The sequence below is a fragment of the Ranitomeya imitator genome, chromosome 1 (genome assembly GCF_032444005.1).
Source record: "Ranitomeya imitator isolate aRanImi1 chromosome 1, aRanImi1.pri, whole genome shotgun sequence".
Lineage (NCBI taxonomy): Eukaryota > Metazoa > Chordata > Amphibia > Anura > Dendrobatidae > Ranitomeya > Ranitomeya imitator.
Window position 1 is genome coordinate 1,133,433,403 of NC_091282.1, and position 20,836 is coordinate 1,133,454,238.

The following is a 20,836-nucleotide window of genomic DNA, read 5'->3' on the forward strand; positions in this document are numbered from 1 at the left end:
TCCTGCCCCCCGTCTCACATCCTGCTCACCGTGTCACACATCCTGCCTCTTGTGCCTCACATTCTGCCCCTGGATCGCCCCCCAAGGGCCGTGGGGTACTCGGTATTGGGTCCTTCGGTTCTCAGGGGGATGTCATGGTGGCTGACCCAGTCCATGGCCTGGTGACGTCCGTATAAAAGGGAAAGGTCTTTAAAGGGATAAATTTTATGTTTGTGAGTCGACGCCACCTGTGGTTTTCGGTCAGGGTGACCAAGGCTGCTTTAAGGGGTCCGCTGGGGTGATGTTATGGCAGCTAGATGGTATACCTTCCCACAGGTGAAGTATGTCCCCAGGGCTTCCCGGTGTGTAGATGGTGGTATGGAGAGAGGCGCAGAGAAGAACGAAGACACAAGGTTGCAGTCTCTTTACCTTTACTGAAGACTTCAGCATCCACAGTCCAGGGTACCAGATCACAGGGCATGCAGTTTCCGGCCGGGTTGGAGGCAAGTCCAGAGTTCCCTTGTCCAGTTGGAAATCAGTAGCCTTCCCTTGCACTGAGGTGGTATAGTCCCTTACTGCCTATGGCTTCACATAAGGGTCTCACAAATTTCAGACATTTCGCTCTCTCTGTCCCCCGTATAGGATAGGACAAAACCCGTATGACTGTTGACTTGAGCCTGTTTATAGGGTCTCTTAGATAACCCGGCTCTGTGGGTGTCACCATACCTCCTGGGTGCAGGTGCGGACAGGTAACCTGCAATCAGCTGTCCTGCTGTCTCTGAAATAATGCGTGAAGGTCCTCACTCCCTCGGTGTTCTGGCTACCGGGATTTTGCGCCTCAGAAGGAGGCAGCCTGAGCAGGCTGGTCCCCTTCTGGTATGCTCTCCTTTGTTTCGACTACCTTCACGCTTGCTGCAATACAATTCTGCCTTTCAATGTCTCTTTCTGGGAGCTGCAGCTCTGAGGGCATGCACAGCTCCTTTAACTTTACGTCCTCCTCAGACTCTGGTCTGGAACTAACTGAGCTGAGCTCAGGCAGCAACTAACTTCTGTCTGGGACTGACTAACTTTCCCTACAGACTACCAGTTATATAAATGCGGGGACTGTCCTAATAAATATGAGCAGGAGCTCTCCCTGGGGGCCTGGGGTGTGAATGTGTGTTGCATGTTTGTGATACCTGGATGCAGTTATCCTTTCTTGCCTCCAAACGTAGCATCACTCTCCCAGAGAGGAAAGAAATACCACTGCGACGACCAGGACCCTGGGGCGCCGCACCCCTGTGTAGTTTTCATTCCTGCCCCGAGTTGCTTTCATTCCTGCCCCCTGTGTTTCCATTCCTGCCCCCTGTATAGTTTTCATTCCTGCCACTGTGTTTCCATTCCTGCCCCCTGTGTTTCCATTCCTGCCCCCTGTGTTTCCATTCCTGCCCCCTGTGTAGTTTTCATTCCTGCCCCCTGTTTCTTCATCAGGGCTGCCACTAGGAATTTCGGGGCCTCATACTGGCAAAATTTTCGGGGCCCCCCTTGAGACTCCGCCCAGGCTCCACCCCTCATACCATCCACAGTCCCACTGCCCTCTCTTGGAAAAACTCCACTTCTGCACCACATCCTCACCAATCACAGATTTAGGCTATGTGAACACGTTGCGAAATTGCAGTGGAAATTTCCGCTGCAATTCTGGAACTCCCTGCCGTGGGTAAAATGCATGCGTTTTCCCGCTCAACACTAGTGTTTTGCAAGCGTAATTAGCTTGCAGAATGCTAGCGTTTTCCAATCGATCTGTAGCATCGCTTGGAAAACTGACAGACAGGTTGGTCACACTTGTCAAACATAGTGTTTGACAAGTGTGACCAACTTTTTACTATTGATGCTGCCTACCGTGTCACACATCCTGCCCCCTGTGTCTTACATTCTGCCCTGTGTCACACATTCTGCCCCCCCTGTGTAGTTTTCATTTCTGCCCTGTGTTGCTTTCATTCCTGCCCCCTGTGTTGTTTCCATTCCTGCCCCTGTGTTTCCCTTCCTGCCCCCCTGTGTTTCCCTTACTGCCCCCCGCATTCATTAAAAAAAAAACAAAAAAAAACACCTTTCTTACCTGGCCGCTGTCCAGCGCCGACGTCCATCTCTCTCAGGCATTTCAGCGTGGACTCGCCGGCGACGTGCGCACTGACATCACTGCCAGCCACTTATTGGCTGGTGGCTTTAATTGTTGCCTTGCGGGCCTGGACGGCTGGAAAATGTTCAGTTTGTCTGATTTTTCTCTTTATAGGTATATTTTTGAGTAAAATGTAAATTCTTCTTTTAGTCTATAAACTTCTGATCATATGTCTCCGAATTTCCAAGTAATAAATTTTGTATTTTTTTCTGAAAAGGAGAAATGGTCAAAATTTAAAAAAACAAAGAAAAGCAAAGAAAACAAGTTCATAATCATTTAGAAACAATAATACTAATGTTTTAACTTGGGAAGAGTTCAGAATATATATATATACTAGCTATTGAACCCGTTCTACGCCTGGGTGGCTAGCATCTATATTGGTATATGGTCTCCATCCTGGTATGTGCTGCTCCGTCCTGCGTCCCCATCCTGTCATGAGCTGCTCCATCCTGCGTCCCCATCCTGACATGTGCTGCACCCATCCTGCGTCCCCATCCTGTCATGTGCTGCTCCCATCCTGCGTCCACATTCTGTCATGTGCTGCTCCATCCTGCGCCCCCATTCTGACATGTGCTGCTCCCATCCTGCACCCCCATTCTGACATGTACTGCTCCATCCTGCGTCCCCATCCTGTCATGTGCTGCACCCATCCTGTGCCCCCATCCTGCCATGTGTTGCACCCATCTTGCGCCCCCATTCTGTCATGTGTTGCACCCATCCTGCACCCCCATTCTGTCATGTGCTGCTTCCATCCTGTGCCCGTTCTGTCATGTGCTGCTGCCATCCTATGCCCCGTTCTGTCATGTGATGCTCCCATCTTGCGCCCCCATTCTGTCATGTGCTGCTCCCATCCTGCGCCCCTGTTCTGTCTTGTGCTGCTCCCATCCTGCGCCCCTGTTCTGTCATGTGCTGCTCCCATCCTGCGCCCGTTCTGTCATGTGCTACTGCCATCCTGTGCCCCCGTTCTGTCATGTGCTGCTCCCATCTTGCGCCCCCGTTCTGTCATGTGTTGCTCCCATCCTGCGCCCCTGTTCTGTCATGTGCTGCTCCCATCTTGCGCCCCCATTCTGTCATGTGCTGCTGCCATCCTGCGCCCCCATTCTGTCATGTGCTGCTCCCATCCTGCGCCCCTGTTCTGTCATGTGCTGCTACTATCCTGCGCCCGTTCTGTCATGTGCTGCTGCCATCCTGCGCCCGTTCTGTCATGTGCTGCTACCATCCTGCGCCCGTCCTGTCATGTGCTGCTGCCATCCTGCGCCCGTTCTGTCATGTGCTGCTGCCATCCTGCGCCCGTTCTGTCATGTGCTGCTGCCATCCCGCGCCCGTTCTGTCATGTGCTGCTGCCATCCTGCGCCCGTTCTGTCATGTGCTGCTACCATCCTGCGCCCGTTCTGTCATGTGCTGCTGCCATCCTGCGCCACCGTTCTGTCATGTGCTGCTGCCATCCTGTGCCCGTTCTGTCATGTGCTGCTCCCATCCTGCGCCACCATTGTATTATATGCCCCCCATAAGATGCTCCATTATATATGCCCCGTATGCTGCTGCCATATATATATAAAATAAAAAATACCATACTCACCTATCGTCGCTGGGCGCCGAGTGCTGGGGGCCTGAGCAGGCGGAGACACCGGCGCGCTGTGGGGGTCAGGTGCCGGAGTCACCGCTAGCTCAGGCCCCCAGCACTTGCTATACTCACCTGTCTGTCCCGTTCCATCTTCCGGCTCCTCTAGCTGTGACTGTTCAGTCAGAGGGTGGCGCCGGCGCGCATTAAGCGCGTCATCGCGCCCTCTGAACTGGAAACGTCACAGCAGAGAACCCGGGAGACGGAGCCGCACGCAGCGCTGGAACGGGGGACAGGTGAATATACTCACCCTCCTGGCGGTCCCTGCCTCTCCGGTGGAGATCGCGGTGTGCGTTCAGTGTTTACGCATACCGCGATCTCCTGGGAGCGTCACTCTGTGAGGCCCAAACTGCGCCGGCGCTTGCGCAGTCTATAAAGTCTTCGGACAGAGTGACGCTCCCAGCGTTATATTATAGATATATATATATATATATATATATATATATATATATATATACTTGATGCAATACCAAGCCCGAGGATTAGTAATGACCAGGTGTGTGAGCCAGATACCATTATTAATAAAATGGTAAATAAAGAGTTAAATAAAAGACACATACACACAAATGAAATCTGCATGAAAAGCAATATTTGTTTAATTTTCAAAAAACTTTATAATGGTATGTTTCAGTATGTCAGTAAACGCTGCGGGTTGGACCCTGCGTACATCCGCAGCATCCAACCCCCAGCGGCCATACGTTACAGCATAGTGGATGGGATTTGAAGAAATCCCATATCCACTATGTGTGCACTGGTACCCACGGCTTCCCTGCGGAGATGGACGACATGCAGTGCTTCTTTCCAGACCGCAGCATGTCAGTTGATCTTGCAGTGATGTTCAGTCTCCGCAAGATAAACAATGTTTTGGGTGCTGTAATTCCGCATGGTTCAATGAACACATGCGGAATCAACTGCATTCCAAAGCCGGCAGCGCTTTGGACAGAGCGGACATGTGCTGCGTCCAAAGCGCTTCAGGTTCCTGATCGTGGAAACATACCCTAATAAAAATTGCGTGGGCTCTTCCGTAATTTTCTTAACCAGCAGAGGGAGAGCCAACAGCTGAGGGCTGGTGTTAATATTCTGGGAAGGAGCCAATGGCCATAAAGGTTCCCAGGATATTAATATCGGCTGCCAGCTATTTGCTTAGCCTTTACTGGCTAGTTTACTCGGAAACCCCAGATAAAAATTGACATGGGATCCCCCTATAAAATCGAACCAGCAAAGGCTAGGCAGACAGCTGCGGGCTGATATTAATAGCCTGGGAAGGGGCCATGGATATTGGCATCCCCCAGGCTAAAAACATCAGCTATCAGCTGCCCCAGAAATGGTGCATCTTATAGATGCGCCAATTCTGGCACTTAGCCTCGCTCTTCCCACTTGCCCAGCAGTGGTGGCAAATGGGGTAATATTTGAGGGGTTGATGTCACCTTTGTATTGTCAGGTGACATCAAGCCCACGGATTAGTAATGGAGAAGCATCTATAAGCCACCTATCCATTACTAATCCTATAGCTATATGGTCAATAAACACACATCCGGAATAAAGTCCTTTATTAATCCTAATTAACCACATCTAAGTAACAGCCTAATCCCTGTATCCCTCGATCTCCTGGAGCAAAAACAAAATAATAAACCAGCATAAATACTCCCTGTCCACAGTAGTCCATTTACTAACAAGTGTGACTGCTCTACACGTCCTCCGGTGATACACTGAGAGTTCACCGGAGTTCATGCTCTCACTTACAGCACTGCTGCATTGGAATTTTTTCACACAGCGGTGCCGCAAGTGACAGCACGAACTCCAGTGAACTCTCTCATGGCAGCACAGTGATACACTACGGGGGCGATTAGCTCCTGTCAGTGTATCGCTGGAGCTGTGTAGAGTGGTCACATCTCCCGATGTGACTGTTCTACATGTGACATCACCATGGGAAACTCTATATTAAATGGACTACGGCGGACAGGTAAGTATATGGTGGTTTATTATTTTATTTTTATTGCAGGAGATCGAGGGTGTCTGGACATTAAGTGTTTGGTCAGTATGAATGTTGTATGTGATTATGTGTGTTTTTTGTTTTTTTTTACTCTTGAACACTGTTGCCGGATGATGTGACTACTGCTAGCACCACCCCTGGCTGTTTAACCCCCTAAATGTTGCGATCAAGAGCGATCACAACATTTAGGAGGCAGGGAGAGGGAGGGGGCTCCCTCTGCCTTCAGATCGACTGCATTGTGTTGGCCCACTCGTTAGCATTGTGACCCAGGGTTATTATGTCAAAGAAGCTTCTGTTACAGGCATAATGTATTAGAGCTACGTTCAATGTGAAAAAAGTGAAAGTCCCATAGAGGGGCTAAGTAGAAAAGTAAAAAAAAAGTAAAATAAAATAGTACAAATATATATTTTTTAATTACAAAGTAATAAAACAAAAATATTACACTAATACTATACATACACATTTTTATTAAAAAAATAAAATAAGCAAAAAAAGTACACATATTTGGTATTGTGGCCCAATCTATAAAAGTGTCACACTTGTTAACCTCTTCAGTGAACCCTGTGAAAAAATAAATAAATAAATCGGCAAACTGCCATTTTATCATACCGCTGGAAAAAAATGGAATAACGCAATCAAAAAGTCAAATGTAAATAAAAATGGTATCGCTGAAAATGTCATCTTGTCCCACAAAAAACAAGCAGCCACGCAGCTCCATCAGCAAAGGAATCAGGTTTTTGACAAAAATGAAAGACAATTACCTTTCACAACTGTTTCAGCACTCACCAAGGGGGAGGGAGGCACTGCTACATATTGACCAATAGGCCGGACTGCATATCACTTGAGTAATAGAGAGCACAGAATAATATGTTTTCACGTATCCGTTAATAAGATGTAGAGTAGAGGGGCTACAAGTACACTAAACTTCAGAAAGGTGAATTTCTAACGGTTGAGAGATGCTCTTACTGCCATAAACTGGGGCAATGTCCTGAGAAATAGAAGTACACAAAGCAAATGGGACACTTATATAAGCATCCTGAATAGGACCTGTGCAGAATATACAGTATACCCTATGGGAATAATCAAGCTGGAAATAGGAGAAACCACTATGGCTAAATAAAGTTGTAAGGGGCGAAATAAATGACAGAAAACCTTCAGAAAATTAAAGGAACAGGGCAGTAATGAGGCATTAAATAATGATACAAACAAAATTGTGTAAAAATCTAATTAATGCGTATGGAAATTTGGAGGATACCCAGTAGTGATGAGTGGGTGCAGGTTGAACTGAGAAACCAAAGAAGTAGACTTGTAGAAAATCAATCACACTCACACAAAGGATTTTAGTTTGATGTTGGTTTATTTTACACTATAGTTCACCACAGTGAAATATTGTGTTAAATAAACCAGCATCAAACTGAAATCCTTGTTGTGAGTGCGGTTGATTTTCTACATGTCTAAAAATCAAATCAAGGCAGCAAAGATCGCGACAGAGAGACTCATTGCCAAAGAAAGTAAAAATAATCCAAAAATATTTTATAACTATATAAACCGTAAAAAACTGAAAAATGATAGTGTTGGGCCAACTCAAAAATAGTCTCAGTGAAATGGTGTAAGAGTATGATGGAAAAGCCAATCTGCTAAATTCCTTTTTCTATTCAGCATTTGTTCAAGAATATTCCATGACAGATGATATGATCGAGGATACTAGAAAATCTCCAGTAAATGTAACCCTGCTTAATCCAGCAGGAAGTACGGTGATGTTAAATATACTTATTTTGTATATTTACAGTATTTATTCAGAACTCTTTACAGATGCAATACTCTAAAGAAAATGTCATGATATTTCTTATAAAAAAATGTGGTGGTTCATTAGATTGTCCACCAAAAGCATCATTGCAGCAAAACATAAAATAGGTGAAATAGTTACAAAGAGATTGTCCATTTGTCCATATCAAAGTTTGTTCCCCATCTTTCCTGGGATCCTGAATGGTAAATGGCGTCTGTCTCTGTCAAAAGCATGGTAGAAGTCCATCAAGAAGCACGTGGCTAACTCACATATCAGCTGTCCATCTGATGTCTGTATGAAGTGTAAGCGAAGTGCCCGAAGAGAGGCAAGAGAGCCCCCCTTCCTGTGGGTCATGTGTTATATACGTCCCACAGAGCACATGTTCTTTGTATATGGTGTTAACTTCTACTCTGAGCTAAATATACAGGAATAACACATGGGACTAGGGGAAAATATGTGTAACTGTGTTAACAACTAGTTCAGTGATAGGAAACACAGGGTGGCTATTAGAGAAGAGCAAGCAATAAAATGCTTGGATGCTCGTTTTGCGGAAAATCAAAAAACTGAAAAGTGGGGCGTGCAATATTATTTGGCCCAGTGATGCAGTGACCCCTGTAACAGGTAGGGGGCGCTGCATGGTCTCCCCAGTATATGCACGGAGGCATATTGAGGCTATAGGAATGCATGGCAATCGCAGGCATGACTGTGGTAATGTGTTAAAGTCCGGCAGTATTGTGAATGGCCGATACGTGTGTCGCAGAGCAGAAGACTCTGCGCTGCCAGCCTGAAGCAATGTGGTGTTCTGGGACCTATAGTCCCACACGTGTTTAGTATGTCTATAATGGGAGGCTGGCAGGGCTAGTTATGTGAGATGGGCGGGACAAGCTATCCACACACCCACACTCCCACCCAGGGGAGTGGTTTAAGGTATGTAATGTGACCAGGGTGTGGGTCACATGTTCTGAGTAAGGGAACCTGAATGGTCCACGTGCAAGGTCCTGGCAGATACCTCGGTGTTGGGTGTGCTAAGCCCTGAAGAGCACGTGGTGGGACTTTGCTACTGGTGACCTGGGTATTGGATGGTCCCAGCTGGGGTTGGATGTCCTGAATTGTACCTGGACAGGCCACCTGTGTGATCCCAAATAACCTGGGTATTGGGAGGTCCTAGGGAGGAGGACTGGATCCCTGAACAGCACGAGGTGAGGACCGGGATCTGCAGAGCCAGAAACAGGTCCCGTGTGGTACTGCCAGTGGAAAGCCTGCAGCACTGAAAAGCAGGTAATACCAGACTGTGTGTTTGGCTCCAGAGCGAGCCTGAATATTGGACTCGACCAAGAGTGTATGGTCACAGTCCTGATGGAACAGAGTCACGCTGTGAACATTGTTGCTTTGTGTTGCCATGCTATGAAGACTGTCGTTTTGTGTTTTCTGCCACCGGGGTTTATGGAGTAATAAACCCAGTTGATCTTTTAGAAGAAAAAACGTCTTGCTGAGTGTTATATCGCTGCTAAGCGAGTATTCCCCAACCCCTTTAACTTAATACTTTGGTATACCACCTTTTGCTGCGATTACAGCTGCAAGTCGCTTGGGGTATGACTCTATCAGTTTTGTACATCGATAGACTGAAATTCTTGCCTATTCTTCCTTAGTTTGTGAACAGCAGTTTTCAGCTCTTTCCACAGATTCTCAATTGGATTGAGGTCTGGACTTTGACTTAGCCATTCTAACACCTGGATACGTTTATTTGTGAACCATTCCATTGTAAATTTTGCTTTATGTTTGGGATCATTGCCTTGTTGGAAGACAAATCTCCATCCCAGTCTCAGGTCTTTTGCAGACTCCCAACAGGTTGTCTTCAAGAATGGTCCTGTATTTGGCTCCATCCATCTTCCCATCAATTTTAACCATCTTCCCTGTCCCTGCTGAAGAAAAGCAGGCCCAAACCATGATGCTGCCACCACCATGTTTGACAGTTGGGATGTTGTGTTCAGAGTGATGAGCTGTGTTGCCTTTACGCCAAAGATATCATTTGGCATTGTTGCCAAAAAGTTCGATTTTGGTTTCATCTGACCAGATCACCTTCTTCCACATGTTTGGTGTGTCTCCCAGGTGGCTTGTTGCAAACTTTAAATTACACTTTTTATGGATATCTTTGAGAAATGGCTTTCTTCTTGCCACTTTTCCATAAAGGCCATAATATTACTTGCACTCCTTCATCTCCTTCTTTTAACCCCTTTACCCCCAAGGGTGGATTGCACGTCAATGACCAGGCCAATTTTTACAATTCTGGCCACTGTCCCTTTATGAGGTTATAACTCTGGAACGCTTCAACGGATCCTGGTGATTCTGACACTGTTTTCTCGTGACATATTGTACTTCATGATAGTGGTAAAATTTCTTTGATATTACCTGCGTTTATTTGTGAAAAAAACGGAAATTTGGCAAAAATTTGGAAAATGTCACAATTTTCCAACTTTGAATTTTTATGCAATTAAATCACAGAGATATGTCACACAAAATACTTAATAAGTAACATTTCTCACATGTTTACTTTACATCAGCACAATTTTGGAACCAAAATTTTTTTGTTAGGGAGTTAAAAGGGTTAAAAGTTGACCAGCAATTTCTCATTTTTACAACACCATTTTTTTTTAGGGACCACATCTCATTTGAAGTCATTTTGAGGGGTCTATATGATAGAAAATACCCAAGTGTGACACCATTCTAAAAACTGCACCCCTCAAGGTGCTCAAAACCACATTCAAGAAGTTTATTAAATCAACGTATACACCAAAATGCATACAGGTATGCGCTGGGTAATAGCAGTAGAAAACGTAATAAAATGCGTAATATGCTGGAAGGATAAAATAAATAACACTGTGACGTAAATAACAGTCCACTGAAAAAATCCAAAAAAATATATATGTATATGTGCGTCTTCCTACCTCCAATGCTAGGTCCTTGATGTACAGCAGCGCTGAGGTATTGCCGAAGTAGTTCCAAAAGGTCTCCCAATGTCCGTACTTTTTTTCACTCTCGGGTTCGGGGAAGCGGTCACGTGACTGGTTACGTCACGAAGGTCCTGCGCACCGCTTTCACTATATGCGGCGGCGTTCGGCTTCACCAGACCACGCTCCCACCCGAAGATTTGCTTTAGGTGGCTGCTACCGGCCGGAGCAGCCACTTGTCTTGGACTTTTTCCCTGCTGTTCGGGTGGACATTGGGAGACCTTTTGGAACTACTTCGGCAATACCTCAGCGCTGCTGTACATCAAGGACCTAGCATTGGAGGTAGGAAGACGCACATATACATATATATATTTTTGGATTTTTTCAGTGGACTGTTATTTACGTCACAGTGTTATTTATTTTATCCTTCCAGCATATTACCTTTGTTGCACCAGCCTAGTGTGTTACATAGGTCATTTTATTACGTTTTCTACTGCTATTACCCAGCGCGTACCTGTATGCATTTTGGTGTATACGTTGTTTTATAGTATTTATTTTTACAAATCATTTGTGGAGGTTTGTTGGTGTCGCTGCAGGGACTTTGTAGCATACTGATATTTTGCGCCACCAAACATCTATTGTGTACTAAGAAGTTTATTAACCCTTCAGGTGTTTAACAGGAATTTTTGGAATGTTTAAATAAAAATGAACATTTAACTTTTTTTCACAAAAAATTTACTTCAGCTCCAATTTGTTTTATTTTACCAAGGGTAACAGGAGAAAATGGACCCCAAAAGTTGTTGTACAATTTGTCCTGAGTACGCCAATACCCCATATGTGGGGGTAAACCACTGTTTGGGCGCATGACAGAGCTCGGAAGCGAAGAAGGGCCATTTGACTTTTCAATGCAAAATTGACAGGAATTGAGATGGGACGCCATGTTGCGTTTGGAGAGCCACTGATGTGCCTAAACATTGAAACCCCCACAAGTGACACCATTTTGGAAAGTAGACCCCCTAAGGAACTTATCTAGAGGTGTGGTGAGCACTTTGACCCACCAAGTGCTTCACAGAAGTTTATAATGCAGAACCGTAAAAATAAAACAAATATTGTTTCCCACAAAAATTATTTTTTAGCCCCCAGTTTTGTATTTTCCCGAGGGTAACAGGAGAAATTGGACAACAAAAGTTGTTGTCCAATTTGTCCTGAGTATGCTGATACCCCATATGTGGGGGGGAACCACTGTTTGAGCGCATGGGAGGGCTCAGAATGGAAGGAGCGCCATTTGGAATGCAGACTTACGTAGATGGATTGGTCTGCAGGCGTCACATTGCGTTTGCAGAGCCCCTAATGTACCTAAACAGTAGAAACCCCCCACAAGTGACCCCATATTGGAAACTAGACCCCTCAAGGAACTTATCTAGATGTGTTGTGAGAACTTTGAGCCCCCAAGTGTTTCACTACAGTTTATAACGCAGAGCCATGGAAATAAAAAAAAAAATTTCCCCAAAAAATTATTTTTTAGCCCGCCGTTTTGTGTTTTTTCCAAGGGTAACAGGAGAAATTGGACCGTAAATGTTGTTGTCCAATTTGTCCTGAGTATGCTGATACCCCATATGTTGGGGTAAACCCCTGTTTGGGCACACGGGAGAGCTCGGAAGGGAAGAAGCACTGTTTTACTTTTTCAACGCAGAATTGGCTGGAATTGAGATCGGATGCCATGTCGCGTTTGGAGAGCCACTGATGTGCCTAAACAGTGGAAACCCCCCAATTATAACTGAAACCCTAATGCAAACACACCCCTAACCCTAATCCCAGCGGTAAACCTAACCACACCCCTAACCCTAATCCCAACCCTATTACCAACCGTAAATGTAATCCAAACCCTAACTTTAACCCCAACCCTAACTGTAGCCTTAACCCTAGCCCTAACCCTAGCCCTAACCCTAGCCCTAACCCTAGCCCTGACATTTTTTTATCGCTTTTTATTCTGATTTTTGTGAGGCAGAATGACCAAAAACCAGCTATTCATGAACTTCTTTTGGGGGAGGCGTTTATACCGTTCCGCTTTTGGTAAAATTGATAAAGCAGTTTTATTCTTTGGGTCAGTACGATTACAGCGATACCTCATTTATATAATTTTTTTATGTTTTGGTACTTTTATACGATAAAAACTATTTTATAGAAAAAAGAATTATTTTTGCATCGCTTTATTCTGAGGACTATAACTTTTTTACTTTTTCGCTGATGATGCTGTCTGGCAGCTCGTTTTTTGCAGGACAAGATGACGTTTTCAGCGGCACCATGGTTATTTATATCCGTCTTTTTGATCGCGTGTTATTCCACTTTTTGTTTGGTGGTATGAAAATAAAGCGTTGTTTTTTTGCCTCGTTTTTTTTTTTTTTTTACGGTGTTCACTGAAGGGGTTAACTAGTGATATAGTTTATAGGTGGGGTCGTTACGGACACGGCGATACTAAATATGTGTACTTTTATTGTTTTTTTTTTATTTAGATAAAGAAATGTATTTATAGGAACAATATTTTGTATTTTTTTTTTTTTTTTAATTTTTGGAGAATTTTTTTTACACATTGGAATATATATTTTTTTTACACTATAACATTGCCCCGGGGGGGGGGGGGGGGGGCATCATGTTATAGTGTAAGATCGGTGATCTGACACCTTGCTGTGCAGTGTGTCAGATCAGCGATCTGACATGCACAGCTCTAGGCTTCACAGTGCCTGCTCTGAGCACATCGCGTTGCTGCGGGGGTCTCAGGGAAGCCCGCAGGGAGCCCCCTCCCTGCGCGATGCTTCCCTATACCGCCAGCACACCGCGATCATGTTTGATCGCGGTGTGCCGGGGGTTAATGTGTCGGGGGCGGTCCGTGACCGCTCCTGGCACATAGCGCCGGATGTCAGCTGTGATAGGCTGACACCCGGCCGCGATCGGTCGCGCTCCCCCCGTGAGCGCGGCTGATCGCTATGACGTACTATCCCGTCGAGGGTCAGATAGGCCCAGGGCACCGCGACGGGATAGTACGTCTAAGGTCAGAGAGGGGTTAATTGTGCCGTTTGGAATCCACGGTCGGTATGCAACAAGCTTCCTTTCCTACACAGTTACTTTCTGAAAAACTCTCTGAATCTGCTGGCCCTCACGGACACCAGGATTCAGGATTCTGACACGGTCTCTCCTGCTGCCATTTCCCATGGTGGCTTACAATTCTCACATTCCCCGAGACCCACAAACAGACAAGGTGGTGGAATCTGCATACTTCTCTCCCCACAATGCACCTTCCAGGTCATCCCCCTAGCTCCATCACTCTCATTCCCTTCTTTTGAGGTCCACACCATCAGGCTCTTTTGTCCCCTCTCCCTCAGAGTAGCGGTCATATACCGGCCCCCAGGCTCACCCACCCACTTCCTGGACCATTTCTCTACCGCACTTCATGTCCTCAGAACTACCAACCCTTATCCTGGGAGACTTCAACATCCCCATTAACAGCCCCACTTCCACATCTGCGTCCCAGCTTCTATCACTAACCACTTCTCTAGGCCTCTCACAGCTCTCAACCTCTGAGGCACACAAGGCCGGTAACACCCTTGACCTGGTCTTCACCCGGCTCTGCTCAATCTCCTACCTAGATAACTCACCGCTTCCCCTCTCTGACCACAACATTCTCTCCTTCACACTCACAAATCTTCGCCCACCCCAGCACACTCCTACCTACCGCACATTCAGAAATCTACATGCCATTAACCCTCATACACTTTCAGAGTCCCTACACTCATCATTGTCCCCAATCTCTTCTTTTTCCTGATCTGGCTGTACATCACTTCAATGACACTCTTAGAAGCACCCTTGACCAAGTAGCGCCCCTCACCCTCAGAACCTCCAAACACAGAGTGAAACAGCCCTGGCTCACATCGCAAACCCGATTTCTCCAGCGATGCTCTAGGTGTGCTGAACGCTTATGGAGGAAAACACGCACACCAGAAGACTTCATACACTTCAAATTTATGTTAAGGACCTATAACTCTGCCCTTCACCTCGCCAAACAGACCTACTTCACCACCCTGATCTCCTCACTAGCCAACAACCCCAAGAAACTTTTTGACACCTTTCACTCCCTCCTCAGGCCAAAAGCACAAGCCCCTATCACAAACATCTGTGCTGATGGCCTGGCCTCCCACTTTATAGAGAAAATAGACAATATCTGTCAGGAAATCCGCTCCCAATCACCAAGTTCAGTGACTCCCATCCCTCCCTGCATTTCCCTTGGCTCACTCTCCACATTCGATCACATCACAGAAAAAGAAGTCTCCAGGCTCCTCTCTTCTTCTAGTCTGACTACATGCACCACCCTATTCCCTCACACCTCCTCCAGTCTCTCTCTCCAGCCGTCACAACTCACCTAACTACAATCTTTAATCTCTCCCTCTCCTCTGGTATTTTCCCCTCCTCCTTCAAACAGTCTATCATTAATCCTGCCCAAATAACTACAGACCTGTCTCCAATCTCCCCTTCATCTCTAAACTCTTGGAGCGCCTGATATACTCCCGCCTTACCCGTTACCTCTCCACTCACTCCCTCCTAGACCCTTCACAGTCCCGTTTCCGCCCCCTACATTCGAATTAAACTGCACTCATCAAAGTGACCAATGACCTTCTGACAGCAAAACGTAACGGTGACCACTCTCTGCTCATTTTTCTTAACCTTTCTGCAGCTTTCGACACTGTTGACCACCCTCTCCTACTCTCTAGGCTCCAGTAACTAGGCATTAGGGACACTGTACATTATCAGATATCTGGTTAAACTTGCCCACTGGAACTTCAGTGGCTTCAGTGGGCACGTAATAATGATTTTGATTTTGTGAAGGGATTGTTCATCTTTTTTCCTTAAATGCCTGCATTTAGGGCTAAAATTATTTTTACTATTGTTTTTTATTAACATTTTTGCACCAATTGCCTTTTATAGCCTCTGTGTTGTATGGTCTATTGCTGACTGAAGAATTAATAATATACTTGATAATCCATCAGTGAGCTTGTTCATTTTGAATGTAATAAATTTTGTAACTCCATTATCTGTCTTTTCCTGAGCTCCTATCAGCTGATATGTGGCCTCTGACCAGACCCATTCTGAAAGTGCAGTGACACAAAGACCCTGTAAAAACCAACAGTTGCAAAATTTGTAATTAAACCCTCCAAAATTATTTTTAGCCCCAAATACATATAATTGAGCAACCTCTTTAATGCAAATTACTCCAAAACTGGACTAGCAATACGTGAAGAAATTACAGTGGAATTGAATTCTACTCGAAATTTTACAAGAATCCACTTTTACCAAGATGCAGATTTTTCATAAATCGCTTCGATGTGGATTCGGCAAAATGTTGGCTGCTAGATGCCATGTTTCTGAACAGTGAAAGGCCATCAAAATATGAAAAAATATCCTTATACTCAACTCTCCCATCCAGTCCCCACCACATTTTTAGGTAGCCTCCACTTGCGCTGAAATCCTAGGGCCTATCACTGGACTTCTGGTTTTGACGAGGGACCAGCAGTGTTTGAGCAAGAAAGGAAATGGGGATTTCAGCGCGAGCGATTGAGTTGAAGATGCAGCGAGGACCAGATAAGTGACATGAGGACTGGAGGACCGGAGAGGTGAGCGGTTAGGTGAGTATAAAGTTTTTTGGTTTGTTTTTACATCTTACATGTATAATGCTATAGGTTCTAGATAGACCTGCGAGAATAATAAGGGACATGAAAGTTGTGGAGAATAATTTCTCCCCAAATCAAAACTTTCCTGGGAAAAACCGCACACAAACAGGCAAATTTGAATTTTGCCTGATCCACTCATCTCTATGAATTACTGTTAAGGACTGGCAGAACGCACCAAGTAAAGATGATATGAAACTAGGTGCGTTCGCAGTCCGAGGTCCACCGTGCAGGTATAAACCCTGCTGCTAGTAAGACGGACTATATGGCGGTACTATAAGTATACACGCATGGGTTAACTTCACCCTGCGTGAAGGAAGCGATCCTGTTGCGTCACAGGACCGCGGTACCGCACATAGAGCGCGAGCAAGAAGTCAGCGAACACAACCCCAACTCAGGATTGAAGTCCGAATAGACCACTTGCTGGCACAACACCGCAACTGGGTGTGTAAGGAAACTATTAAATAGTGTATAGAGGCACGAGAGTGCATGCGGTGCCGCACTGACGGACGCCACTAACCACCCAGGCTTGGGTAAGGAAAGCGCAGAGGAAGCGCACAGTGCCGTACTGGCAGACACAGCAACTGGACGCTGTGATGTGTGTTACGTGCAGATGGCTAGTCGGGCGCTAGATAGCTACCATCATCCGCGAGCAGTCAACAACACTAGGGAGGGATACTTAGGAGCTTTCATCCATCGACATACATCCATCTACATACACACATTATATCAAGACAATACTAGCGCATGGCCGTGCGGTCATGCGCAGTTTATATAGTTGCAGCACAGGAAGCAGCTACAGAAGTTTTGCCCTTTCAGGACCTGCCAAGAGGACCAATGGGATGTGCTGCAGTGCCTGAGCATGTGACCCTCGATCTCCAACGGGAGATCTTGCCCTGGGCATGCTCAGTGTGTGCAAATAAGGACTTAGTCCCAGAGAAGCCCGCTCGCCGCAGATCAGTGCAGGGTACAACAGGAGAGCCAGAAAAGGCAGCAGTAACCCCCTGCACAGAATCAGTCCCAGGAAGACGCTGGGAGCGACGCCTCCGCTGAGCAGAGCCCACTGCGGCCGAAGCAGAATGGGAGACCACAGCAGACACGGATCGAGATTCCCCCTGTGCAGCAGAGGAAACTCGACTCCTAACAATTACCCCTTTAAAAAATAGATTTAGTTCTACAATCAGTCATAAGCGGTCTAATGACTCTATTCCTATTGGCCCTATGTTCTAGTCGTGCAAGTCGTCTATCCTACTTTATCAATATTAGATTCTTCAATGACATTATTACTGTCAAGTCATTTATATTAAGATTGACTTTAAAATGTAAATACACCGTATGTAATGGAATTAATAGGGTGACTCTAAATTAGCTTTAAGTAGTAAATATTTATCCTATGCAAACCATTCGCATCCGATTATATGACTTTTTGGTTTCTCTTGAGTACTGAATGTCTGATTTTATTTAGTAACAGATTTTCAACTGAAAACGGAGTGATTTCACTTGATTAGGATAAGTCTGTCTGACAGTCCTGGTTTCTATTACATACACATCAGCACTTTTGAAAACAAAGTAGGTAAATATCAAGAGTGAGCTCAAATAGACCATCAGGTAGAAATCCACTCCTATATTGCAAAATCTCTTACTTTACCAGAAATATGTGTTTTTTTTTACAATCAACTATTCTGTAATGTTAATATTTTGCTGGCATGTTCCCTAGGTTCCTAAATGCAAACGCATGATGTTACATCAGCCAAGTTGCTGACGAATACTGTAGTTAGTATGTGCCATTTAGGCCATGTACACACATTGCTTTTCTTCAGTGCAGATTTGTCACAAAACCTGAAGGGTTTCCTGCTGCCGAAAATGTGAATGATAATCCTGAAGTCTTGTGCACACGTTGCTTATTTGTGACTTCATCATGTCAATTCTTTCATTTCTTTTATTTGTGCTGCAGCTGTCAGCCAAAATAATGAATGGGGAAAAATCTGCACTAAAAATGCATGTAAAAAAGCACCTAAAAACACGTGTTTTTTGCCACTGCTTTTTTCCTGCCAAGAGATGCAGAAATGGTGCAGATTCCTGGGTCGTCTTGCATGCGCTGCTATGTTCAGGTATAGCCAGAGATTTTCAATGTGATTGTGAGGGCTATTGTAAACCCTTCGGCTTGCACCATTTGAGGTAATCTATTGTGGATTTTGACGTGTTTAGGCTCATTATCCATTTGTAGAAACCATTATCTTTTCAACTTCACCTTTTTTTACAGATGGTGTTATGTTTGTATCAAGAAATTGTTGAAATGTCATTGAATCCATTATTCCTTCTAACTGTGAAATGTTCCTCTGCCATTGGCTGCAAACCAACCTCAAAGCATGATTGATCCACTCCCATGCTTAATAGTTGTTGAGATGTTTTTTTCATGAAATTCTGTGCCCCTTATTTTTAACACATACCTTTGATCATTGTGGCCAAAGAGTTCTATTTTAACTTCATCGGTCCACAGGACTTTTTTCCAAAATGCATCAGGCATGTTTAGATGTACTTTTGCACACTTCTGATGCTGAATTTTATGGGAGGATGCAGGACAGGTTTTCTTCTGATGACTCTTTCATGGAGGTCATATTTGTGCAGGTGTCTCTGAATGGTAGAATAATATACCACAACTCAAGAGTCTACTACATTTTTCAGAAGGTCTTTTTACAGTCAACCGGGGGTTCTGATTTGCCTCTCCAGCAATCCTACGAGCAGTTGTTTTATGAGTATACGTGTTTGGGTCTTTTTTTCGCTTTGTCATTGGGGGTGGAGGTTATGGTTTCCAGATAGTTTTGGCCAATTAATTTGATCTTTTTGAAAAGTCAAACATTGTTTAATTTGTTTCACAAATGTACTCCCCCTGTAGTGAATTTTTGTTTTCCTGATAATTTGGAGCCATTTTTGTGTCATTTAACAAAATGTGCGACTTTTAACGCAAAGTAGTTGCAATAAAACTGATAAACACAAAAACGAAGACAATATTTGAATTTTCACAAGATTCATGAACTATATGCGCTATTATGCAAAATTTGGTCCAACAAAACACAGATTAATACCAGAAAACAAAGAAGAAACATGACTTGAAAAAAAAAACCTCAACTGATGTATCGGGCCCAAAATGTCTACAAATCCACTATACATCAATATAGAAGCTATATGTGCTGCGTCTGATGCATCTTTTTTTATAAATGTTACTTAAGATATTCACAAATTTCTATTGACTTTACTGCTTGCGTTAAGAGTTCGGACTTTTCGGATTACTCTGCTCCATTCAATTAGTTTTTATGTCCAGTGCATGTTAAAAGATGTGATACATATTTTGAGAAAAAATATTTCCTCCTCCATTATTTTGTTTCCCAATATATTTTCCTTTCCAGCGTGAGAGAACAGAATGCATTTTGTGTCTGTGGTATCTATCTTGTTTTATGACTCCTGTCTCATTGTCACTAAATCCAAGGGGTAATTGTCTCTTCACACATGTCCCAGAGGATCATAGTGGCTTAAAAGTCTTCTCACCTTGGCATGACTCCACAAGGAAAAATGTTACCCCTTGGATCCTGGTCAGACGCCTCTCATCCAGCCAAACTAGATCTCACACTTTGTACTGATGAGGGGCAGTACTCCGAAACACAGTATCTGCAAATTGAGATTTTGGCTTTTATCCGAAGGCATGTAAACAAGGCTTGTTAGAGAATCAATACTGACTTTTAGGATTGCTAATTCCAATTAATGACACTAGAGTTCTAGTCCTCTTTCTCTCTGAATAGACAATTTGCATTGTGATCAAATAACACCGAGACTTTTTCATTTGTCTGTGACACTATTTAACTGACTATATGTGCTAATAAAGCCGAAATCTTATCCAGTACACCATTTTTAGACTGTGCTGTATTGATGGTGTACATACTTTAATATTTGGAGTTCAAAAGACATTGAAGAGAGTGAATTTCTTTCAAACCTGAAACCTTGAAAGTGATTTGAGGGAAGTTATTTTTTTTAATTAAAAATATACTATTTTATATGAGGAACTATGATATCTGTAGCAGGGTAAGTTGTGAAATGGTGTTACATTATTCTGAATATCTGTCCAATATGCTATGAAAGTTAACCATTTATTAACTTCTTGCCTTTTGTTACTAGGCAGTCGTGTGAAAGCAAAAGCAAAATCTCCCTTTTGTGCACCAAGGAAGGTAAAATAATTTTTTACTATATTTTCTATATGTATCAATGCCAGGTGACCAAAACCAAGTTTGCATGATGTTTTGTAATGATAATATCCCTTTTGTAAGGATATGGCAAGGCAGAGAGATCTAAGTTCTATAGCAGTGACAACCATATTGCACAAAACGTTTCTATGTTGTCAGAAGAATGCAGCAGCCACATGTAATTTGGAAAAAAGGCGATGGTACACAGCTATGGTATCAGACGATGACATAGAACTGTGCAATGTTATGCCATAAGCTTACCAATGCACGGACGACATGCCTCTGTGTCAGTGATGAAAGGTTATTATTATATTATCCCCTTGGGTACTTTACATGACAGTTTGTCAGTTATGGTGCATAAAACATAGTCAGGCGAGAAATGCTGCGGAATATGTTAGCGCT

General features: G+C 44.3%; 1 protein-coding gene across 1 annotated transcript in view; it reads left to right on the forward strand.

Annotated features, from left to right (window-relative positions):
• Nucleotides 1-20,836, forward strand: part of CORIN (corin, serine peptidase) — a 649,735-nt gene that overhangs the window by 582,666 nt on the left and 46,233 nt on the right. The window contains exon 18 of the mRNA XM_069744507.1: nt 20,370-20,419. Coding sequence (XP_069600608.1) covers nt 20,370-20,419 — 50 coding nt within the window. The remainder of the gene's footprint in view (nt 1-20,369; nt 20,420-20,836) is intronic.